The sequence below is a fragment of the Elephas maximus genome, chromosome 2, assembly GCF_024166365.1.
Source record: "Elephas maximus indicus isolate mEleMax1 chromosome 2, mEleMax1 primary haplotype, whole genome shotgun sequence".
Taxonomy (NCBI): domain Eukaryota; kingdom Metazoa; phylum Chordata; class Mammalia; order Proboscidea; family Elephantidae; genus Elephas; species Elephas maximus.
Window position 1 is genome coordinate 83,238,000 of NC_064820.1, and position 24,141 is coordinate 83,262,140.

At 39.0% G+C, this 24,141-nt stretch overlaps 1 protein-coding gene across 2 annotated transcripts in view; it reads left to right on the forward strand.

Annotated features, from left to right (window-relative positions):
• SCAMP1 (secretory carrier membrane protein 1) overlaps nt 1-24,141 on the forward strand; it is a 113,456-nt gene that overhangs the window by 6,459 nt on the left and 82,856 nt on the right. For both annotated transcript variants that reach the window (XM_049866423.1, XM_049866415.1), the window contains exon 2: nt 21,914-21,991. In XM_049866423.1, coding sequence (XP_049722380.1) covers nt 21,914-21,991 — 78 coding nt within the window. The remainder of the gene's footprint in view (nt 1-21,913; nt 21,992-24,141) is intronic.

The following is a 24,141-nucleotide window of genomic DNA, read 5'->3' on the forward strand; positions in this document are numbered from 1 at the left end:
TTCCATAATAGTCTGTTTTGGTCAGATCACGTGGGGATATTGTCTCAATTCCAAGTGCATACATGAAGAGTGGTTTGAACCAAATAGAATGTGTCCAAAGAATAGTTGTGGGTCTGGAATCAAGTCTTAGGAAGAATGATTTAGGTTTATATTTCTTAATAGGTTTAGTCTACAGAAAGTTGAGGAAGCATGAGAGCTGCTACCAGATCCTTGAAAGGGTCTTGGCTGGTGGAGAGAATAAACTTGTTCTTTCTTGTTTCAGAAAAAATCTAAGGCTTGTTGACAGAGTTTACAGGTAGAGCTTGTCCTAGCTTAAAGATAAAAAAAAATCTGTTAGTCTGTGATGGTTTTTGGCAGGGAGCTTCCCAGCACTTGAAGGAATTCAAGCAGAATTTGGATTACCTGTCAGGGACGCTAAGGTAGAAATTTTTGTGTCTTAAGTTTTTTTTTCTGTTTTGAAATTCTGTTACATTTTTGTGTCTGTATGGACCACTTTGAATACATAATTCTCTCATGTTTTAATATATTGGATATTGGACTTGAGTTTGGTGTTTCAGCTAGAGAGGAGGTTCTATGTCCTGGGGACTTGCCATGCTCTGAACTTCAACTTTTGTTGATGGAGCAGCCCTAAGTGGTTGCGTATACACAGGTGATTATGTCCTCTATTGTGTGACCCTTGCCACCCTGGCCCAAGGTACCTGGCTTAAGGGATGCCAATCTCTGGCCTGATCAGAAGCATATAAGACGGCTTAGTCCAAAAATTCTGTCCCAACGAGAACAATGATAGTTAGCTGAACTATTTTTCCTCAGGAACCTGAGCTGCAAGGACAAAGTAGTTGGTAGTGGGAATAATCATGGAAAGACACAGATAGGAGGAAAGAGCTGAATTATCATAATGGTGAAGCATTGAAGTGGGAATCTTCTGATCAGGGCTTCTGAGAATCATTTTCTAGAATTTCTCCCCCTCATTAGAGCTGCAGTTGAACTACCAGAAATGTTTCTGTGTCTTCAAAAATTTCAGTCTCTGTGAAGCCTGTCATCTGTCTTTCTGCATATATCTTTCAAATACTGTCTTAGCCATCTAGGGCTGCTGTAATAGAGATACCACAAGTGGATGGCTTTAACAAACAGAAGTTTATTCTCTCACAGTCTGGTAGGCTAGAAGTCCAAATTCAGGGCATCGGCTCCAGGGGAGGGCTTTCTCTGTTGGCTCTGGAGGAAGGTCCTTGTCATCAATCTTCACCTGGACTAGGAGCTTCTCCACATAGGAACCCTGAGTCCACAGGATGCACTCTGTTCCTGGTGCTGCTTTCTTGGTGGTATGAGGTCCCTCTGTCTCTCTGTGCCCTTCTCTCTTTTATATCTCAAAGGAAATTGGCTCAAAACACAATTCAATCTTGTAGATTGAGTCCTGCCATGTTAACATAACTGCCACCTCTCCCACCTCATTAATATCATAGGGAAAATCATGACAGATGACAAAATGGTGGATAATCATACAATACCAAGAATTATGGCCTAGCCACATTGATACACATATTTTGGGGGGACACAATTCAATCCATGATAAATTCCCCACCCCCCAACATCTGAGGTGACCTGAGTAGTCTGTTTTAGTCAACCAAAATTGCCAAATGTTAAATGTGAAGTAACATTTTTTTACCAAAACCTTGATAGAATTAAACCTGTATTCAGAGCTACAGTTTTTGGTAGTAAAACGGGGTAGTGCAAATCCAAACATGAAATGTTTTTGAATCACAAGGGAGAATTTCTCAACTGTCAATAGGTGTGAGAATTGAAGGGTGACATGGATGTTGATTGGATTTGACTTTGTAACAAGTCCCTTACCACTTTCATTCTATTTCATTTGGCCCGACTGAGGCAGCCTGTACTGTCCTATGGCATCATTCTTCTCCCTTTTTCTCTACAAGAACCAACACAGGAAGACCCAGCGCCCAAGGAGCAATCCAGTATTCACCTTCTTGGATTTGGTGTTAGATGCTTTTAAGAATTAGTAATGCCAATTAGGTAGATTTGAAATGGACAAGAATGAAGCTTCTTGTTACAGAAAAAAAGTGCACATGTATTCTCATTTGGGTATTTGTAGCTTCATTAGCATTAGTTTGAAACTTTTTAATTTTTCTGGAATAATAGAGAGGAAAAAAAAATATTGAAATAAGTCTGGAGGAGGGGGCGGGATGTAGAGGGAAAGAAACAAGAAGATGCATTTGGTGAGTGTGTTATCTATTGCTGTGTAACAAATTACCCTAAATTTAGTGCCTTAAAACAATAAACATTTATTGTTGTTGTTTTTCAAGGCTGTGACCTTTGGAAGCAGATTGTCAGACCTTACTTATGAGGTGCCTCTGGGTGGGTTTGAACCACCAACCTTTTGGTTAGTAGCACTTAACCGTTTGCCCAATCCAGGGATTCCAGACATTTACTATTGTATACAATTTCTCGGGACCAGAGACCCAGGAGTGGCTTAGCTGGATGGTTCTGAAAAAACTTGTTTTTTTCTTGCTTTAGTAAAAAAAATTATAAGGCTAAGTCAAACCAGAGTTTCTTGTTAGGTTGCAGTCATGGTATTGGCTGGGGTGGCAACCATCTGAAGGCTTGACTGGGGCTGAGAGATCAGCTTCTAAGGTGGTTTACTCACATGTATGGCTGTGGGCAGAGACCTCAGTTCCTTGCCATGTAGACCTGCTTGAGTATCCTTGTAACATATCAAATGGATTCCTCCAGAGAAAGTGATCCCAGAAGGCAGAAGCTGCAGTGTCTTTTATGACAACCTTGGAAGTCACACACCATCATCACCCTGCAATAGGTCATCTATATTCAGTTGGGAGAGTACTACACAGAGATGTGAATACCTGGAGGCAAGAATCATTGGGGACCATCTTGAAGGCTGGCTACCGCAGTGAGTGAACATTAATACTTCCTTCAGGAGCTAATGTATCCGTAAACTTTTCAACAACATTAGTAAAAAGTAAAAATAAATTAGAAAGCCTGATTAAATGACTAATGAAAGAAGAAAGAGTTCAGAAGATAGAAGACAGATAATGTTGAGGCAGAGTTTAAATCGGGGATTGTAAACCAGTTCCATGCTGACTGATATTAGGACTATTAAGGAAAGTATCATTATAACACCTGTTTCCCTTCTCTTCCCACAGTCCCCTCCCCAGCCACTTAGCTGGTTGCTTCTTTGGATTTGTTTTCAGCCATATTTTTCTCGCAGTACCTTGCCCCATACTGATGACAAAATCTCTATCCCATTCTTGAAAAAGTTGAACTCAGCCCCTTTCATGTCCAGATTACAGTTAATTCCTTCCAAACTCTTGGGGCAAACCTAAAGAAAAGAGATTGCTTTTGAAAGATTGCTGATCTCTGATTTTTTGGGAAAAAAAAAAATGTAGCAAATAAGAATACATGAATCTCACAGACCAGGTATGCAGGGATGGTTCAACATTAGAAAAACAATGTAATCCATCATATAAATAAAATAAAAGACAAGAACCACGTGATCTTATCAATTGATGCAGAGAAGGCATTTGACAAAGTTTAACACCCATTCATGATAAAAACGCTCAGCAAAATAGGAATAGAAGGAAAATTCCTCAACATAATAAAGGGCATTTATACAAAGCCCGCAGCCAACATAGTCCTAAACGGAGAGAATCTGAAAGTATTCCCTTTGAGATCTGGAACCAGACAAGGATGCCCTTTATCACCACTCTTATTCAACATCATGCTGGAAGTCCTAGCTGGAGCAATTAGGCTAGGTAAAGAAATAAAGGGCATCCGGATTGGTAAGGAAGAAGTAAAATTATCTCTATTTGCAGGTGACATGATCTTATACACAGAAAACTCTAAAGAATCCTCAAGAAAACTACTGAAACTAACAAAGGAGTTCAGCAGAGTATCAGGATCCAAGCTAAACATATAAAAATCAGTTGGATTCCTCTACACCAACAAAAAGAATGTTGAAGAGGATATCACCAAAACAATACCATTTACTGTAGCCCCCAAGAAGATAAAATACTTAGGAATAAATCTTACCAGAGACGTAAAAGACCTATACAAAGAAAACTATAAGACACTACTGCAAGAAACCGAAAGAGACCTACATAAGTGGAAAAACATACCTTGTTCATGGATAGAAAGACTTAACATTGTGAAAGTGTCTATTCTACCAAAAGCGATCTATAGATACAATGTGGTTCCGATCCAGATTCCAAAGACATTTTTTTAATCAGATGGAGAAACAAATCACCAACTTCATATGGAAGGGAAAGAGGCCCCGGATAGGAAAAAGTTTTAGCTATGACATTTCTGATCAGCATCTGATCTCTGAAGTCCACATGAACTGTAAAAACTCGACTACAAAAAAAACAACGCAGTTAAAAAAATGGGCAAAGGATATGAACAGGCACTTCACTAAAGAAGACATTCAGGTAGCTAACAGATACATGGGGAAATGCTCACCATCATTAGCCGTTAGAGAAATGCAAATCAAAACTACAGTGAGACTCCAGCTCACTCCAACAAGGCTGGCATTAGTCCAAAAAACACAAAATAAAAGTTGGAGATGTTGTGGAGAGACTGGAATACTTATATACTGCTGGTGGGAATGTAAAATGGTACAGCCACTTTGGAAATCGATTTGGTGCTTCCTTAAAAAGCTAGAAATGGAACTACCATGTGATTCAGCAATCCCACTCCTCGTAATATATCTTAGAGAAATAAGAGCCTTTACACCAACAGATAGATGCACACGCATGTTCATTGCAGCACTGTTTATAATAGCAAAAAGATAGAAGCAACCAAGGTGCCCGTCCGTGGATGAATGGCTAAATAAATTATGGTATATTCACACAATGGAGTACTACACATTGGTAAAGAACAATGATGAATCCATGAAACATTTCATAACATGGAGGAATCTGGAAGGCATTATGCTGAGTGAAACTAGTCAGTTGGAAAAGGACAAATATTGTATGAGACCACTGTTACAAGAACTCGAAAAATAGTTTAAACAGAGAAGAAAATATTTTTTGGTGGTTACGAGAGTGGGGAGGGAGGGAGAGGGGTATTCACTAATTAGATTGTAGATAAGAACCATTTTAGGTGAAGGGAAAGACAACACAGAGAGGTCAGCAGAAGTGGACTAAAGCAAAAGCAAAGAAGTTTCCTGAGTAAACTGAATTATTCGAAGGCCAGCATAACAGGGGCGAGGGTTTGGGGACCATGGTTTCAGAGAACATCTAAGTCAATTGGCATAATAAAATCTATTAAGAAAACATTCTGCATCCCACTTTGGAGAGTGGCGTCTGGGGTCTTAAATGCTAGCAAATGGCCATGTAAGATGCATCGATTGGCCTCAACCCACCTGGAGCAAAGGAGAATGAAGAACACCAAAGACACAAGGTAATTATGAGCCCAAGAGACAGAAAGAGCCATATAAACCAGTGACTACATCAGCTTGAGACCAGAAGAATTAGATGGTGCCTGGCTGCAACTGATGACTGCCCTGACAGGGAACACAACAGAGAACTCCTGAGGGAACGGGAGAGCAGTGGGATGCAGACCTCAAATTCTCGTAAAAAGAACAGACTTAATGGTCTGAGACTAGAAGGACCCCAGAGGTCATGTTTCCCTGACCTTCTGTTAGCCCAAGACAGGAACCATTCCCAGAGCCAACTCTTCAGATAGGGATTGGACTGGACTATGGGATAGAAAGTGATACTGGTGAGGGGTGAGCTTCTTGGATCAAGCAGTCACATGAGACTATGTAGGCATCCCCTGTCTGGTGGGGAGATGAGAGGGCAGAGAGGGTCAGAAGCTGGGAGAATGGACTCGAAAATAGAGTGGAAAGGAGTGTGCTGTCTCAGGGGGAGAGCAACTAGGAGTATATAGCAAGGTGTATATAAGTTTTTGTATGAGAGACTGATTTGTCAACTTTCACTTGAAGCACAATAAAAATTAAAAAAACCACATGAATCTCAAAATGGATACGTGTTCTCTTTCTGAGTTTGCTTCTGCAAATAGTTTTTAGTATCCTGTAGCTAGTTTTTTTTTTCTTTTTTTCTTTTCATATGCCTGATTATAGTCTAATCAGAGGATGTGCTATCTGGTTTTCACACCATGATTTATGTTCTTTGTGTCTCTTTGATATTTATTTCTGTTTAGTATTTTTTTTTTTGTGGACTTTTTAAAAAACAGCTTTACTGAGAAATAATTCATGTACTAATACAATTGACTCATTTAAAGTGTATCATTCAGTGGTTTTTAGTATGTTCACAGATATATGGAGCCATCACCTCAATTTTAGAACATTTCCATCACTTCTCAGAGAAACACTGTGCCCTCCTGTCCACCGCCATCCCCAGTAGCCCAAAGCAAGCATAAATCTACAGATTTCCTTATTCTAGATGTTTCATATGAATGGAATCATATAATATATGGTCGTTTGTGACTGACCTCGTTCCTAGTATAGTCAGGGTTTGTCCGTATTGTAGCATGTATCAGTACTTCATTTCTTTTTTGTGGTCAAGTAATATTCCATTGTATAGATAAACCACATTTTGTTTGTCCCTTTGTTTATTGATGGACATTTGGGTGGTTTCCACTTTTTGACTATTATGAATAATGTTGCTATAAACATTTGTGTACATGTTTTTATTTGAACACCTGTTCACTTGTCTTGGGTATATACTTAGGAGTGGAATTGCTGAGTCATATGGTAACTGTATGTTTAATCTTTTGAGGATCTGTCAGACTTTTCCAGAGCAGCTGCACCATTTTACATTCCCGCTAGCAGGAGGGACCAGACTTTGGAGAAGGAAGACCCTCAGTGAGATGGATTGACGCAGTGACTGCAGCAGTGGGCTCAAACACAGCAATGATTGTTTGAGGATGGCACTGGACTGGGCAGTCTTTTGTTCTGTTGTACTTAGGGTCACTATGAGTCGAAGTGACGATGGTACCTGACAACAACAAAGCAGTACATAACAGTTCTGATTTCTTGTTTATGACTTTGCGATTCTAGCCTTCCTGGTTGGTGTGAAGTGGTATCTCTTGTTTTCGACTTGCATTCCTCAATGGCTAAGGAAGGAGCCCTGGTGGTGCAGTGGTTAAGCACTCAAATGCCAACCGAAAGGTTGGTGTTTTGTACCCACCAGCTGCTCCGAGGGAGAAAGACATGGCAGCCTGCTTCCATAGAGATTTACAGCCTTGGAAACCCTGTGGGGCAGTTCTGCTATGTCCTCTTGGGTTTGGTTTGGGTGGAATGGCTAATGAGGGAACTTTGGTAGTTTATTGGTATAATTTTGCCTTCCCTGTGGGAGACCTGGATTCAGTTCCAGCCAGTGCACCTCATGCATAGCCACCACCAGTCTGTCATTAGAGGCTTGCCTGTTGCTGTGATGCTGAACAAGCTTCAGAGGAGCTTCCAAACTAACATGGACTGAAAAGAAAGGCCTGGCAATCTACTTCCAAAAATAAGCCAGTGAAAACGCTGTGGATCCCAGTGGTCTGATCAGGGGATGGTGCAGGAATGGGCAGAGCAAGGCTGTGCAGCTTTTTGTCCAGTTGTGCACAGGGTCGCCATGAGTAGGGGGCTGACTCCGAGGCAGCCAACCGCGATAGGTAAAGAAGGTGGACTCTGGAACCAGGCTTCTTTTCCACCTCTTGGCTAGATGACCGTAGGCAAATTACTTAATTTCTCTGCCTTCAGTATTTACTTGCTGGTTCTTTTACATTTCTTATAGTTCCACAATTTTTTCTTTTGAGTGAAGACAGAGGTAGGAAACTCTTAAAATAACAGGTAAATATCAGTGCAAGATTATCTGTGGTTGTAACGTGATTATTCTTTATTTCATCTCTGAATTGTCTGTATTTTCTAAAGCAGACTAGTTTCTATTAACTTTTAGACTTTCTGGTATTAACAGAAATAGTAGCAAGAAACGAAACATGCAAATTACTGGTTGTGTTACAAAATTTAGGGATTTTAGAAGCTATTATATATCAGAACTTGAACTGAGGGTAATAGTAAGGGGAGCTCGTTTGACTTCTATGACAGGTCACCTTGTGATAAAAGTTTCATTTCAGTGTTGGAGAGGTGTACACTTGATGTTTAATGTTGGTGATTTTTGAAATGGATGTCTAATGTTCTTTTTACTGTATTTATGTCCAATAGTTATAAAATTTGTGATTACTCTTTCAAGTCATGGGAGGCTAGCCAGAGATGAATCCCTGGTCTCACAGCTGGAACTCTGAGCATTTTTTCTCCATGGATACATTGTTGTAGAGAATGCTTGGATTTGGTGGTACTATTCTTCTAAGGAGTAGCCTACTTAACCACCACTTAGAATTCAGTTCATAAGAAAATGTCCTGTGCATTATACATTTACTCTCAGAAAAAATGCACTTAAAAGTTGCCTGCCTAAAATATGACCAAAATCTTAAAACATTTAAAAATTCGTTCACAGGTTTTTGGTTGCCACGTTTAGTGATAATTGTCCTGGTATTTCAGTATTAATAAAGGACAGTGACAGGAACCTCACTGATCTTGGCAGAGAACCACCACATACGATAAAACAAACTTCTTCGAAAATCTCTTGACAGTGTACTGAAAGGAAGGGAAAATTGTGTGGGTGAGTCCCAGATGTTCTACCCCTAGAGTATCAGTTCAGTGCCTCAGTTTTTGAGGTCAAAGGTGATTTAACTTGTGGGTCAGTTGAATAGATAGATGCATGATCAAATATTTTCTTGTTGTGTGTGAACAATCTTTTTTTCTACTTTTTATGGCTGTAGACTTTGGTGCATTAATATGAAGGTACCTAGCTCCATTAGCCACTCAGATTTTCAAATTTCAGGGGAAATTTTGATGATTTAGTATGATAAAAGGCTAAAATGAAGTCTCTAATTTGTAAATATTCAAACTCTATTGTCAGTGTAGTTCTTGCTTACTATTCCGCTAACATCATCCCTTCTTATTTCTCTCCTAAAGAGCATTTCTGTTTATTTAATGAAGGCATTGAGTGATTTGGTGTTCTAGTTTTTGAAGGCATGGATTTATATAGCTGGTTGGCAACATTTCTTTCAAGGAATATTACATCTGGTTATTTTTTTTAAACAGCTTTATTGATATATAAACTCATGTACTGTACAATTCATCAACTTAAAGGGTGTAATTCAACAGTTTTTAGTACATTCACAGTTGTAAAATCATAGCTACAGTCAAGTTTAGAAGATTTTTTCATTCTAAAAAGAAATCCCATACTATTTTGCTTTCACTTCCTTTTCCTTCCGTCTCTCCAGCCCTAGACAGCCATTAATCAATACTGTATGGACATTTTATATAAGTGGAATCATGTAATATGTAATTTTTTATGACCGGCTTCTTTTGGTTAGTATAAAGTATTCAAGAATCATTTATACTGTAGCAGGTAACAGTACTTTGTTTTTATGGTGGAATAATATTCTGTTGTGTGGATATACCAAATTTTATTTATCCATTCATCAGTTGCTGCACATTTGGGCTGTTTCTACTGTCTAACTATTGTGAATAATGCTGCTGTAAATATTTGCGTATACTTTTTTTGTGACTGTATATACCATCATTTCTCTTGGTTATGTAACTAGGAGTGGAATTGCTGGGTCATATGGTTACTGCCAGACTGTTTTCCAAAGCAGCTGTACCATTTTATATTCTCACTAGCAGTACCTGAGGCTTCCCACCACCACTTGTCTGCCTTTTTGATTCTAGCCATCCTAGTGGGTGTAAAGTGTTATCTCATTGATAAATATTTTGATATACATTTCCATGATGATTAATGATGTTGAGTATCTTTTTATGTGCTTGTTGGCCATTTGCATGTTTTCTTTGGAAAAATGTCTATTCAGATCCTTTGCCCATTTTTAAATTGTGTCATTTGTCCTTTTATTATTGAATTGTAAGAGTCCTTTATATATTCTAGATCCACGTCACTGATCAGATAAATGATTCGCAAAAGTTTTATCAAATTCTTTGGGTTGTCTTTTCACTTTCTCGATGATTTTGTTTGCAACATGGAAGTTTTTAATTTTGATGAAATCCAATTTATCAGTTTTTTCTTTGGTTGCTTTTGGTGGCATATCTAGGAAGCCATTGCCTAATCCAAAATCATGAAGATTTATACCTACATTTAGTCTAAGGGTTTTATAGTTTTAGAACTTACATTTAGGGCCTTGATTCATTTTGAGTTAAATTTTGTATGTGGTGTGAGGTGCTGGCTGTGGATGTAAGGTTACCTTAATTTTTAAATCTTTTTTAAGGACTTATTATAAATGTATTTTTAAGGACTTATAAATGTAAGAAATTTTGATCCTATTTTTTTTTTTATTCTTTGGCCCACTACTTGCTTTAAGAAGTCATTCGTTAGGCTTCTTAACACTGTTCTGTCATTAGACATATTGTCTTCTTTGGTTTTCAAGTAGTTCATGCAGCTCAAAAATGGTGCTACATAATAGAATGTGAAATTTGGATTAGCAGAACCCCTTTATTTCAGTGGTATTTCACAGCATTTGCTGGTGGACTGTCTCATTCTTTTCCCAGTGGACCATCTAGTTTCTGTTGTTCTAACCAGATGATTGCTGTATTTTAACACAAATAACTTGCACCTTCTGTGTTTACCCAGCAAAACCAAACCCATTGCCATTGAGTTGATTCTGACTCATAGTGATCCTGTAGGACAGAGTAGAACTGCCCTATAGGGTTTCCAAGAAGCAGCTGTTGGATTTGAACTGCTGACCTTTTGGTTGGTTAGCACCAGAGCTCTTAACCACTTAACCACTGTGCCACCAGGGCTTCTCTGTGTTTATTAAAAAAAAAAAAAAAAAAAAAAATTTTTTTTTTTTTTTTTATAGCAACTGTAAAAATTGGCAGAGTGGTACTTATGAAAATACCTGTGGCAGGGGGAAAGTGCGTGGTTGGCAAACAGATGTAGAAGGCATGGTTATTTGTGTAAAAACAGGACTGTAACTTTAAGTGAATCTAATAGCATAATTTGAAAAACAGGCATAGTATTTTGTCAGTCTTTATCATACTTGGAGCATTTGCCAGTTTAATATGTTCTTTAAAGTTATTTAAAATTTGGTGTAATTGTTGTGATTGCTTTAGAGATTAAAGAGTTAGGTTGCTACCAAGAGTAGGTTGTTGATTTGGCAAACATATACGGAGCTCCTAAAGTGAGTCAGACATTGTGGTAGTCACTAGGGATACCCAGGTGAAGAAGAGAAATAAGTCCCTGACGTCAAAGAATACACACATTATTTGGGAGACATAATGTGTGATGAATGCTTTGATGCTAAAGAAACAGGAGTAGCGCATTTTTAGGATTGCAGTGTAAAATTTCCCGAGGTCATGCCTGAGTTCAGCCTTGAAGGACAAAAAAGTAGTCAGTATTGTGCCCTGGGTTTCCTGAACTGCAGAATCTGAGGCAGAAGACATATGTGTTATTGTAACTCACCCCTCATTGTATAGATGGGGAAATTCAGACTTAGAGGTTGATTTTTCTCTAAGTTTACTCAGGAGTGACAGCACTTGGACTACAACTAGTTTACGGAGTGGCTTTCATAAGAATAACATAGGATGATTTCTCACGGCAGCTGCTGAAATTGCTGCTGATAATACAAAATGGAAGAAAGAAAGCAACAGATCTGGGTTTCCTTTTGACTATAGGCTAACAAACTAGACTTGCTTATTTTCTACATTATGTAAGTTTCTTACACATAGATCACTAATTATCTGGAGGAAGTCCTCACCAAATTATGGTTTGTTTCCAAAGGCTTCTTCATCTAGAATCCAGACTGTACTGGATGATTTTTTAGGGGGCATATAATGCTAGTATTAACATGATCAAATAGTGCAACCTAGGTGGTTTGTTTACTTTCAGGTAGGACTGCCTTTCATTATGCATACTTATGAGGAATTAAACTAATGTAGAATTAAACAAATGAATACCTTAATTAAGAGCTGATTTGAGTACATAAAAATTAGTTTGTGAGTCTCTTTTAGGTTTGAGTAAGATTGTCATGACTCTTGCCATGAATAGGAATTTTTCAAAATCACGATTTATTGGATATTTCCTAGTGATTATTAAGCACTTCTCTCAGTGATTTGTAAGAGTTTTGCTAAATCTATGTTGCTTTAGTTTTGTGGATATTTTAAATGGCTTCTCCTAATCTCCCTCCCCCTTTTTTAATGATGGGGTGTTTACCTATTATAGTACTTACTGTTCCTGATAAGTGAAATTGTATTTATTAAATTCAAATGATTACAGTAGCTCTGAGAAGTGTAGAGTAGGAAAATAATTTAACTCTCTGAGGCTAGGGCCTTTCATGGCCCCTAGTTTGGGGCTTTTGTTGTTTAGTCAAGTTGCCTAGTCGTGTATAATATTGATCGGAGTAAGCCGAGCTGTTGCAGAGTATTTGAATTAAGCTTTGTGGACTAATACAGTATCAGAGGATGGAGAGAGACCAGTAAGGAGGATATTGCAGTTTGCACGTGAGAAATGATGGCGGCTTGAACTGGAGGAAATGAAGAGAAGTGGACAGAAAGGAGGAGGAGAGGGGCGCTGTTAGTAGCTTGGGTAGTTTATTTTTGTTTTTCTTTGCTTGTATGCATTTTGAAGATGATTGAAACTTGGAAATAAATATGTAGGATCTGGTTAAAGAAAGCAGTTGAATTTATGAGAGAACAGGATAATTGAGTAATCTAGAGAAAAGATGGGAAGTGATACAGCTTAGACATGAAGAGTCTTTTCAGATAAAGAAAAAGAATAGGTTTTGTCAAATTGACTTAAACTTTTGAACTGCAGGGAATATCTAAATAAGAAAGATAAAGAATAAATTAAATACTAGAGTTTTATCATCCCCTACCCTTATTTTTTAAATTAGAAGGGGAAGAGAAGAGAAAGTGAAAACTAGAGTTAAATTATGCAGTGATAAATGGCAGTTGCAGATCAGTGCATATGTTGGGGATAAGTCTGTATAGTAGGCATCAGTATGTGTTCATATTTAACATCTTTCTCTCACAGCAGATTTTACCTAAATACTTACTTTTTTTTTTTTATGGCAGTAAACAGTTTTTACATAATTTACTTATTATTTTTCAAATTATATTTTTTATTGTTGTAGAAATATAAACAGCATTTGCCAATTCAACGTTTTTCACATATACAATGCAGTGAGATCAGTTACACTAATCGTGTTATGCTTCCATCACCAGCGTTCTTGTTCTGTGCCGTCAGGTTGATTCCGACTCATAGTGACCCTGCAGGACAGCAGAGCTGCCCCATAGGGTTTGGAAGGCTGTAATCTACAGAAGCAGACTGCTACATCTTTCTTCCATGAAGCGGTTGGTGGGTTTAAACCTAGGACCTTTCAGTGAGCAGCGAAGTGCTTAACCATTGCGCCTCGGAGGCTTTTTGTCTTCGCCAATATCATTTGCCAAGTTTTTACATAGAGTTTTAATGTAATACAAAATGGCAAAAAATATTGGTTCCACTTGTTCTGGTTCTAAGGTGTAGAGATGTTCTCATGTTACCTTAGGTGATGCATGTTTATTGCAAGGATTCTCGGAGGAGGGAAGGAAGCTCAGCTTGGTCTCTGTAGTTGTAAAGAAAGTCTCAGGGAACTAACGAGGGGTTTCCTCAATCCACCTCTGACCCCTTTCACACACACACAGCCTGAGGGTGATATGTGGAAGCATTTTCAAACGAAATCAATACCAAAACCAAAAAACCATACCCGTTACCGTCCAGTCGATTTAAGCTCATAGTGACCCTATAGGATAGGACAGAGTAGAACTGCCCCATAGAGTTTCCAAGGAGCACATGGGGGATTCGAACTGCGGACCTTTTGGTTAGTAGCCATAGCATTTAACTACTATGCTACCAGGGTTTCCTGAAATCTATACAGTATTTATAAAACAGACGAGAGTTGAGCTGCACCAAATCCGATGAAGATGGTGGGGTAGGGGAGGCTCTTCTCCCTCGTTTGCTCTTCTTTTCCTTCCTCTACCCCTCTCACATTTGCTCCTCATTTTTTTCTTCACCCTGATGCCCTTCTGAGTACTGCAGGATGTTGTGAAAACTACCAGGCAATTCCACACCAATTAGAATAGCATTGACAAGTTACTTTACTACAAGTTAATACTGTTCCAGGAACTTCTGAATGGTGCAAATGGTTAAGCATTAGTGGTTGAAAGTTTGAACCCACCTAGAGGTGCCTCAGAAGACAGGCTTGGAGATTTGCATCTAGAAGGTCAAAGCCTTGAAAGCCCTATGGAGCAGTTCTACTCTAGCACCCATGGAGTCACCTTGAGTTGACATGAATTGACTCAAGGGCAACTAACAACAATATCAATAATGTCCCAAGAGTCCCTGGAAGGTGCAAAGGAGTGCTGGGTTGCTAACTGAAAGGTTGGAGGTTAGAGTCCACCCAGAGATGCCTTGGAAGAAAGACTTGAATTGTTTGTTGAATAAATTTCCTCACTTCTACAGTAATGATACAGCTAAAGAAGAAATTACTCTCTGCCAGGTTGGAATCTTCCTATGAGGTTATATGTGGCAACCATTGAAAAATGTCTGGTTGAGAAATATCCAATTTAATGCAACAGTTGAAATAGAATGAAGGTGCAGAACTCTGCAGAAATTTACTTACTCTCTTTGAAAAAACATTTGTTTCATAATGCATCTTGCTTTTTAATAAAATATAAGACTAGTAAGTTAAGTGCCATTGCTTAAGAGTTAATGGAATAGCCTTGGATAACCTAAATGAATAAAGATACAACTGTTTAATGTCTGTGCATAGTCTAGTCCACATAGAATATTTAAATTAAACTCTAAAGAATGTCTTTACTTGCTACCTGAAAGTTAAATACAGAGCCTACTATATTCCTCTGGAGTCAGTAAAGTAAGACTACCCAGAATCTTAGCCTTGTTAGAAATGCAAATTCTCAGACATCATCCCAGACGTACTAAATCAGAAACTCTCCGGCTGGGGCTCAGCAATCTGGGTTTTAACAAGCTCTCCAGGTTTCCAATCTATGCTGAAGTTTGAGAACCACTGCCATAGAAGACACAGTTATCTATTGAAGCAATTTCATCTGGATTGTGTTTAAGAGGAAACAAACCACATTTCCTGCCAACGTTTTGGAATCATTACTAAACAATCAGCTCAGCCAATGTCTTGCAAAAGATGTGGTTTTGGTGAACTCTATTTTTAGTATAACCAAAAAACCAGCTGCCATCAGGTCCATTATGACTCATAGTGACTTCTGTAGGGTTTCCAAGGCTATAAATCTCTCCAGAAGCAAACTACCACATCTTTCTCCTAAGGAGCTGCTGGTGGTTTCAAATGGCCAACTTTTGGGTTAGCAGTCAATTGCTTTAACCACTGCATCATCAGGGTATCTGGTAGAAAGAGTGTACATGTTGTTAAGTGCTGTTGAGTTGGTTCCTACTCATACCAACCCTATGTACGACAGAACGAAACACTGCCCGGTCCAGCGCCATCTCACAGTCGTCGTTTGCTTGAGCCCATTATTGCAGCCACTGTGTCAATCTGTCTCATTGAGGGTCTCCCTCTTTTCCGCTGACCCTGTACTCTGCCAAGCATGATGTCCTTCTCCAGGGACTGATCCCTTCTGACAACATGTCCAAAGTATATAAGATACAGTCTCACCATCCTTGCTTCTAAGGAGCATTCTGGTTGTATTTCTTCCAAGACAGATTTGTTCATTGTTTTGGCAGACCATGGTATATTCAATATTCTTCACCAGCACCACAATTCAAAGGCATCAGCTCTTCTTCGGTCTTCCTTATTCATTGCCCAGCTTTCACATGCATATGATGCGACTGAAAATACCATGGCATTGGTCATGCGCATCTTAATCTTCAAGGTGACATCTTTGCTTCTCAACACTTCAAGAGGTCTTTGGAGCAGATTTGCCCAATGTAGTGTGTCTTTTGATTTCTTGATTGCTGTTTCCGTGGGTGTTGATTGTGGATCCAAGTGAAGTGAAATCCTTCACAACTTCAGTCTTTTCTCCGTTTATTGTGATGTTGCTTATTGGTCCAGTTGTGAGGATTTTTGTTTTTATGTTGAGGTGTAATCCATATGAAGGCTGTGGTCTTTGATCTTCATCAGTAAGTGCTTCAGGCTCTCTTCACTTTCAGCAAGCAAGGTTGTGTCATCTGCATAACGCAGGTTGTTAATGAGTATTCCTCCAATCCTGATGCCCCGTTCTTCTTCATATAGTCTAGGTTCTTGAAGTGTTTGCTCAGCATACAGACTGAATAGGGTATGGTGAAAGGATACAACCGTGACACACACCTTTCTTGACTTTAAACCAGTCGGCATCCCTTGCTCTGTCTGAACAACTGCCTCTTGGTCTATGTAAAGGTTCCTCATGAGCACAATTAAGTGTTCTGGAATTCCCATTCTTTGCAGTATTATCCATAATTTGTTGTGATCCACACAGTTGAATCGCATTGCGTAGTATTCTCTGCTTTTCATCCATCTGACATCAGCAATGATATCCCTGGTTCCACATCCTCATCTGAATCCGGCCTGAATTTCTGGCAGTTCCCTGTGGATATACTGCTGCAGCAGCTCTTGAATGATCTTCAGCAAAATTTTGGTTGCGTGTGATATTGTTCGATAATTTCTGCGTTCAGTTGGATCACCTTTCTTGGGAATAGGCATAAATATGGACCTCTCCCAGTCGGTCTGGCCAGGTAGCTGTCTTCCACATTTCTTGGCACAGGTGAGTAAGCACATCCAGCGCTGCATCCATTTGTTGAAACATTTCAGTTGATATCCCGTCAATTCCTGGAGCCTTGTTTTTCGCCAGTGCCTTCAATGAAGCTTGAACTTCTTCCTTCAGTACCATCGGTTCCTCATCATGTGCTCCCTCTTGAAATGGTTGAACATCGACCAATTCTTTTTGGTATAATGACTCTGTGTATTTGTTCCATCTTTTTTTTGCTGCTTCCTGCATCATTTAATATTTTCCCCATAGAATCCTTCACTATTGCATCTCGAGGCTTGAATTTTTTGTTCATTTCTTTCAGCTTGAGAAATGCCGAGTGAGTTCTTCCCTTTTGGTTTTCCATCTCCAGTTCTTTGCACATGTCATTATAATACTTCACTTTGTCTTCTCAAGCCCCCCTTTGAAATCTTCTGTCACTTTTTTTTACTTCATCATTTGTTGCTTTTGCTTTAGCTGCTTGATGTTCTAGAGCAAGTTTCAGAGTTCTGACATACGTTTTGGTCTTTTCTTTCTTTCCTGTCTTTTTAATAACCTCTTGCTTTCTTCATGTATGATGTCCTTGATGTCATTCCACAGCTTGTCTGGTCTTCAATCATTAGTGTTCAATGCATCAAATCTATTCTTGAGATGGTCTCTAAATTCAGGTGGGTTATACTCAAGGTCGTACTTTGGCTCTCGTGGGCTTGTTCTAATTTTCTTCAGTTTTGACTTGAATTTGCATATGACCAGTTGATGGTCTGTTTCACGGTTGGCACCTGGCCTTGTTCTGACTGATGATATCAAGCTTTTCCATCATCTCTTTCCACAGATGTAGTCAATTTGATTCCTGTGTATTCTGTCTGGCGAGATCCGTGTATATAGTTGCTGTTTATGTTGGTGAAAAACAGTATTTGTAACGAAGAAGTTGTTGGTCTTGCAAAATTCTATCATGTTATCTCCAGCATCATTTCTGTCGTCAAGGCCATATTTTACAACTACCGATCTTTCTTCTTTGTTTCTAACTTTTGCATTCCAGTCACCAGTAATTATCAATGCATCCTGATTGTGTGTTTGATCAATTTCAGACAGCAGAAACTGGTAAAAATCTTCAGTTTCTTCATCTTTGGCCTTAGTAGCTGGTGCGTAGATTTGAATAGTAGTCATATCAACTGATCTTCCTTGTAAGTGTATGGATGTTATCCTATCACTGACAGTGTTGTAGTTCAGGATAGATCTTCAAATGTTCTTTTGATGACGAATGCAACACCATTCCTCTTCAAGTTGTCATTCCCGGCATAGCAGACCATGTGATTGTCCAATTCAGAATGACCACCAGTAGTCCATTTCAGCTCACTAACGCCTAGGATATCGATCTTTATGTATTCTATTTCATTTTTGAGGATTTACAATTTTCCTAGATTTTTACTTCGTACATTCCAGGTTCCGATTATTAGTGGATGTTTGTAGCTGTTTCTTCTCATTTTGAGTCTTGCCTCATCAGCAAATGAAGGTCCCTCAAAAGCTCGACTCCATCCACATCATTAAGCTTGACTCTAGTTTGAGAAGGCAGCTCTTTCCCAGTCGTCTTTTGAGTACCTTCCAACCTGGGGAACTCATCTTCCGACATGGCACCAGACAATGTTCTGCTGCTATTTATAAGGTTGTCACTGGCTAATGCCTTTCAGAAGTAGACTGCCAGGTCCTTCTTCTAGCCTGTCTTCATCTGGAAGATCAGCTGAAACCTGTCCACCATGTGTGACCCTGCTGGTATCTGAATACCAGTGGCGTAGCTTCCAGCATCACAGCAACACACAAGTCTCCACATTATGACAAACTGACAGACACATCGGGGAGAGTGTACATACACGCGTAAAATCCTGACTTTACGTATAATTGACCTCAAGTAAGTTTCTGGACTGTTTTAAGGCCAGAGCTTCTGTTTCTGAAAAGTGGAACACCACCATCTATCAGGAAGGACCATTGCATAAGTAAGTGCTGGATACCTAATAGGCATTAAAAGATAATTTATTATTACTTAAATCTTGTTCAGCTTTGTTATCCTCTCCCAGTTTAGAGACCACAGCTTTCTCAGCACTACTTACATTTATTAAGGCTAATCTGAAACTTTAGTTATGTGATAATTTAGAGAGATCAGTTCTTTACCTTCCTCAAATCTAGTCTGATTCTTGGCATTTACTGTGCATACCATACGGCTTCGTCACATATACTACATTAGGAGAGATTCCAGATTGACTAGAAGTGAACTTGCTTCACTTGAGGCAGTGATTTTGTCAAACCACCAGTTAACTTTCAGGCTGGGTTAATTTTTTTTTTTTTTAAATCTAGAAGGAAACAAGTGCGTTGTAGTTGTTATAGTCAAAAGTAGAGAACTGGAAGAATGATTTTACTCTGTGTCTTTTTAAAACTAAGCTATACCTTTTTAAAAAAGAGTTTATGATGAATTTCAAGACATTTGAGATAATTAGATATGTAAATTTGTAAAATGAGAGGTGGAACTCATTGCACTACTGTAGCATTCAGAGGCTGGCTTTGATGGCATGGATATTGGCTAAGCAAAATGCATTTTGCATGCCCTCCTTTTTGAATTAATTTTGTTTTATAATTATGTAAAACATTTTTGTGGTTCCAAAAACTATAAAACAATATACATTCAGAGAAATCTAGCGTCTAAGACTATCTTCTCTTTAGTGTTCCCTTTCTTTCCCTATAAAACAAAAAAAAACTACTGCCATGGAGTCGATTCCAGCTAATAGCGACCCCGTAGGACAGAGCAGAACTGCCTCATAGAGTTTCCAAGGCTGTCATCTTTACGGAAGCAGACTGGTGGGCTCGAACTGCTTGAACTACTGTGCCACCAGCGTTCCTCCTTTCCCCTAGTAAAACTTTTTATTAATTCTTGGTTCTTCCTTTTTAAAAATATAAATACACACGTACATTTATTTTTATCTTCCTTGCATAAAAGGTAACACCTTATTTACACTGTTCAGTACCTTGCTTTTTTCACTCCATAGCAGTGTGTAGACTTATAACATTTAACAACTCCTAATACTCAGCCACGTAGTACTGCTTTATCCTGTAGATCCAAGAAGCAGTTACCAAATACCACTAGGCATGTATGATAAAAAAAAAAAATAAGACCTGCTTCTTGTATTCAAAGAGATAACAATGTAATTTGGGAAGAAAGACTTGCGTGCAGATCATTATGGTTCATTGAAGTAAATGCTAACAGATAAATACTAATTGCTGTGGTAGGATTGATTCCAGGGATGGAGTGACTTGGATAGGGGGAAGGTATCAGGAAGGTTATTGTTTAGCATCTGAGGTAATATTTGGACCCTGTCTTTAAGGAAGAGGAGGAGGTTGATTGCCAGGCTGACCCTGCTGGGATGAGTATTCTGCTAGAGGAAGCAATGCAAAGACTATGTTGTTTAAGGAATCACAGATCATCTGGTTTTGTGGCTGGTGGTGAGAGTGGGCATTGAGACGCCAGCTGAAGGGGTCTGCATTTGTTGACACTAAACCTACTTCTTAATTAGGTTGACCCCACCAATGCCAAGCTGAAAATTTTGGTTAAAACATTCACTTTTCCATTTTCTTCATCTTCTTCCTAAAGCAGGCATCCCGTTTTGATAATCTTCCTGCTCCTCTCACTTGGGGGTACCTTCAGAGGGAAACCCTGGAGAGTACAGTGGTTTCATTCCTCCTCCTCTCTTTTTTAGGCATTGTAGGTCTTTGCCTTTCCCCTCCAGCCCATTTTATTGTTAAGCAAATCTAAAGCCTTTATTTTTTGTCTGTACCGTACTTTTTATTTATCCTTAGTACTTGCTTTTTGCCAAGTTCAAGACTTCTTATGCAATAGCATATTTCATTTGGTTATGGGAGAAGGATATGGCAGGGTGAGGGTGGTTATGTGAGAAGGTTGATGAGGCTGAAAATGTAGGCAGGGACAAAATAGTCAGAATCTTTACATTAGATTTGGAGGAGTTTGTTTTATAGTTAGTGGAGAGCCTCTAAATGGGGTCTGAAATGGAGAAAATTGGAGAAGAGGAATGACAAATTAGCCTAGCATTTTAGAAAGGTAATTTCAATGAATGTGTTGAGGAAGGTGTTTTGAAGAAAGTACAGTATAGACGAGGGCAGTGGTCTCTATACCAGCAGCAGCTTCACCTGGAAACTTCTTAGAAATACTGATTCGTAGACCACACTGCAGCCATACTGAATCAGAAACTCTGGGGGTGGGGTACAGCATTTTGTGTTTAAATAAGCCTTTCAGTTCATTCTGATGCGTACTAAAGTTTTAGGCTCAGTGAACTAGAGATAGGAAGGCCAATTAAGCTACGTCACAGTTTACAAAATATTTTTCATGTCAATATGTGGTTGATTTTATTCATTATATTTGTTTTTTGCAGTCACAATCAAGAGAAATAGAATAATTACCTAGCGTTTTGTGATTTTAGTTGTTTATAGGAAAGCCTAGTACTAAAAGATCTGAAAAGCCAGATAGAGTGGTAATATATTATACTTGGACAAAGGGAGACTGTCCAGAATCATGTGCAAGAAAGAAGTGGTCAAGTAGAGATATCTGAATAGAATTAAAAAAAAAGTAAAAGACATTTCATTCTCAATGCTACAGATGTTGGCCATCTATGACATTGATTGGTAGTGTGATATTTTAGATCTGCAGCAGGGAAAACTGACAGAAATACTATCAAAAAGGGGAACATGAACTCTTGGCGGAGCCCAAAGGAAAGGATGGATGGTGGACTCACTCAGGGTTTGTGAAGATGCTGTCTTGCCATCAGTTTCACACAGCTGTGAAGACGTGGTCTATTTTGAATCCTTATTTAATAGCTAGCAGCTGATTTGCAGCTAATCTCATTTTTGTTTCTCTTTGAAGCTGTGAGGGTTGAGGGTTTAAATTTCAGCTTTGTTGCAATGGGACTCAGTAAATCTCTTGACAATCATTTTCTTTTATTTCCCTTTGTTAGCTTTTCTGAGCGACCCAAAATACAGGTAAAGCAAGTGCTTTGTAAAGATCAAAATTGCTTCTTAATGGATAAGTAATCTTTTTTTCTCCTTCATATTTTATTCCAGGATCCATCAGTTACACAGGTGACAAGAAATGTTCCACCAGGACTTGATGAATACAATCCATTTTCGGATTCTAGAACAGTAAGACTATTTTTAATTGAATTAATTTTAAATGTTTAAGTTGAAATTAAATAGGAATTTTATTTCACTTATGGTTTCTTTTTTTGTCAGTTGATTAAACTTTTGTAAAAGCTGTTAATGTTTTATTTAGAATTTAGCACGGTAAGACCTTTTTATTTTAAACAGGAAGGAATATCAGTAGTAATTGAAAAATGACCACGAAGGTCCTAGTAGATACTGAAATGAAGTTGCTAAATGTTGACCGAGCATGTAAATTACAGGTTGAACCTTGCAAAATAGCCCGTAGGTTGACCAGTTTTTTTTTTTTTTACGTAAATACTCAGGGACTTTATTTTTTACTATATATATATATTTTTTTTTAATTAACTTTTATTAAGCTTCAAGTGAACATTTACAATTCCAATCAGTCTGTCACATGTAAGTTTACATGCATCTTACTCCCTTCTCCCACTTGCTCTCCCCCTATTGAGTCAGCCCTTTCAGTCTCTCGTTTCGTGCCAATTTTGCCGTCTTCCCTCTCTCTCTATCTTCCCATCCCCCCTCCAGTCAAGAGTTGCCAACACACTCTCCAGTGTCCACCTGATTTAATTAGCTCACTCTTCATCAGCATCTCTCTCCCCCCGCTGACCAGTCCCTTTCATGTCTGATGAGTTGTCTTCAGGGATGGTTCCTGTCCTGTGCCAACAGAAGGTCTGGGGAGCATTGCCGCCGGGATTCCTCTAGTCGCAGTCAGACCATGAAGTATGGTCTTTTTATGAGAATTTGGGGTCTGTATCCCACTGATCTCCTGCTCCCTCAGGAGTTCTCTGTTGTGCTCCCTGACAGGGCAGTCATCGACTGTGGCCGGGCACCAACTAGTTCTTCTGGTCTCAGGATGATGTAGGTCTCTGGTTCATGTGGCCCTTTCTGTCTCTTGGGTTTTTAGTTGTTGTGTGACCTTGGTGTTCTTCATTTTCCTTTGCTCCAGGTGGGTTCAGACCAATTGATGCATCTTAGATGGCTGCTTGTTAGCATTTAGGACCCTAGACGCCACATTTCAAAGTGGGATGCAGAATGTTTTCATAATAGAATTATTTTGCCAATTGACTTAGAAGTCCCCTCAAACCATGTTCCCCAGACCCCAGCCCCTGGTCCACTGACCTTTGAAGCATTCATTTTATCCCGGAAACCTCTTTGCTTTTAGTCCAGTCCAATTGGGCTCACCTTCCTTGTATTGAGTGTTGTCTTTCCCTTAACCCTAAGCAGTTCTTATCTACTGATTGATCAATATAAAACCCTCTCCCTCCCTCCCTCCCTCCCTCCCCCCCTCGTAACCGCAAAAGTATGTGTTCTTCTCAGTTTTTTCTATTTCTCAAGATCTTATAATAGTGGTCTTATACAATATTTATCCTTTTGCCTCTGACTAATTTTGCTCAGCATAATGCCTTCCAGGTTCCTCCATGTTATGAAATGTTTCAGAGATTCGTCACTGTTCTTTATCGATGCGTAGTATTCCATTGTGTGAATATACCACAATTTATTTACCCATTCATCCGTTGACGGACACCTTGGTTGCTTCCAGCTTTTTGCTATTGTAAACAGAGCTGCAATAAACATGGGTGTGCATATATCTGTTTGTGTGAAGGCTCTTGTATCTCTAGGGTATATTCTGAGGAGTGGGATTTCTGGGTTGTATGGTAGTTCTATTTCTAACTGTTTACGATAACGCCAGATGGATTTCCAAAGTGGTTGTACCATTTTACATTCCCACCAGCAGTGTATGAGAGTTCCAGTCTCTCCGCAGCCTCTCCAACATTTTTTATTTTGTGTTTTTTGGATTAATGCCAGTCTAGTTGGTGTGAGATGGAATCTCATCGTAGTTTTAATTTGCATTTCTCTAATGGCTAATGATCGGGAGCATTTTCTCATGTATCTGTTGGCTGCCTGAATATCTTCTTTAGTGAAATGTGTGTTCATATCCTTTGCCCACTTCTTGATTGGGTTGTTTGTCTTTTTGTGGTTGAGTTTTGACAGAATCATGTAGATTTTAGAGATCAGGCGCTGGTCTGAGATGTCAGAGCTGAATATTCTTTCCCAGTCTGTAGGTGGTCTTTTTACTCTTTTGGTGAAGTCTTTAGATGAGCATAGGTGTTTGATTTTTAGGAGCTCCC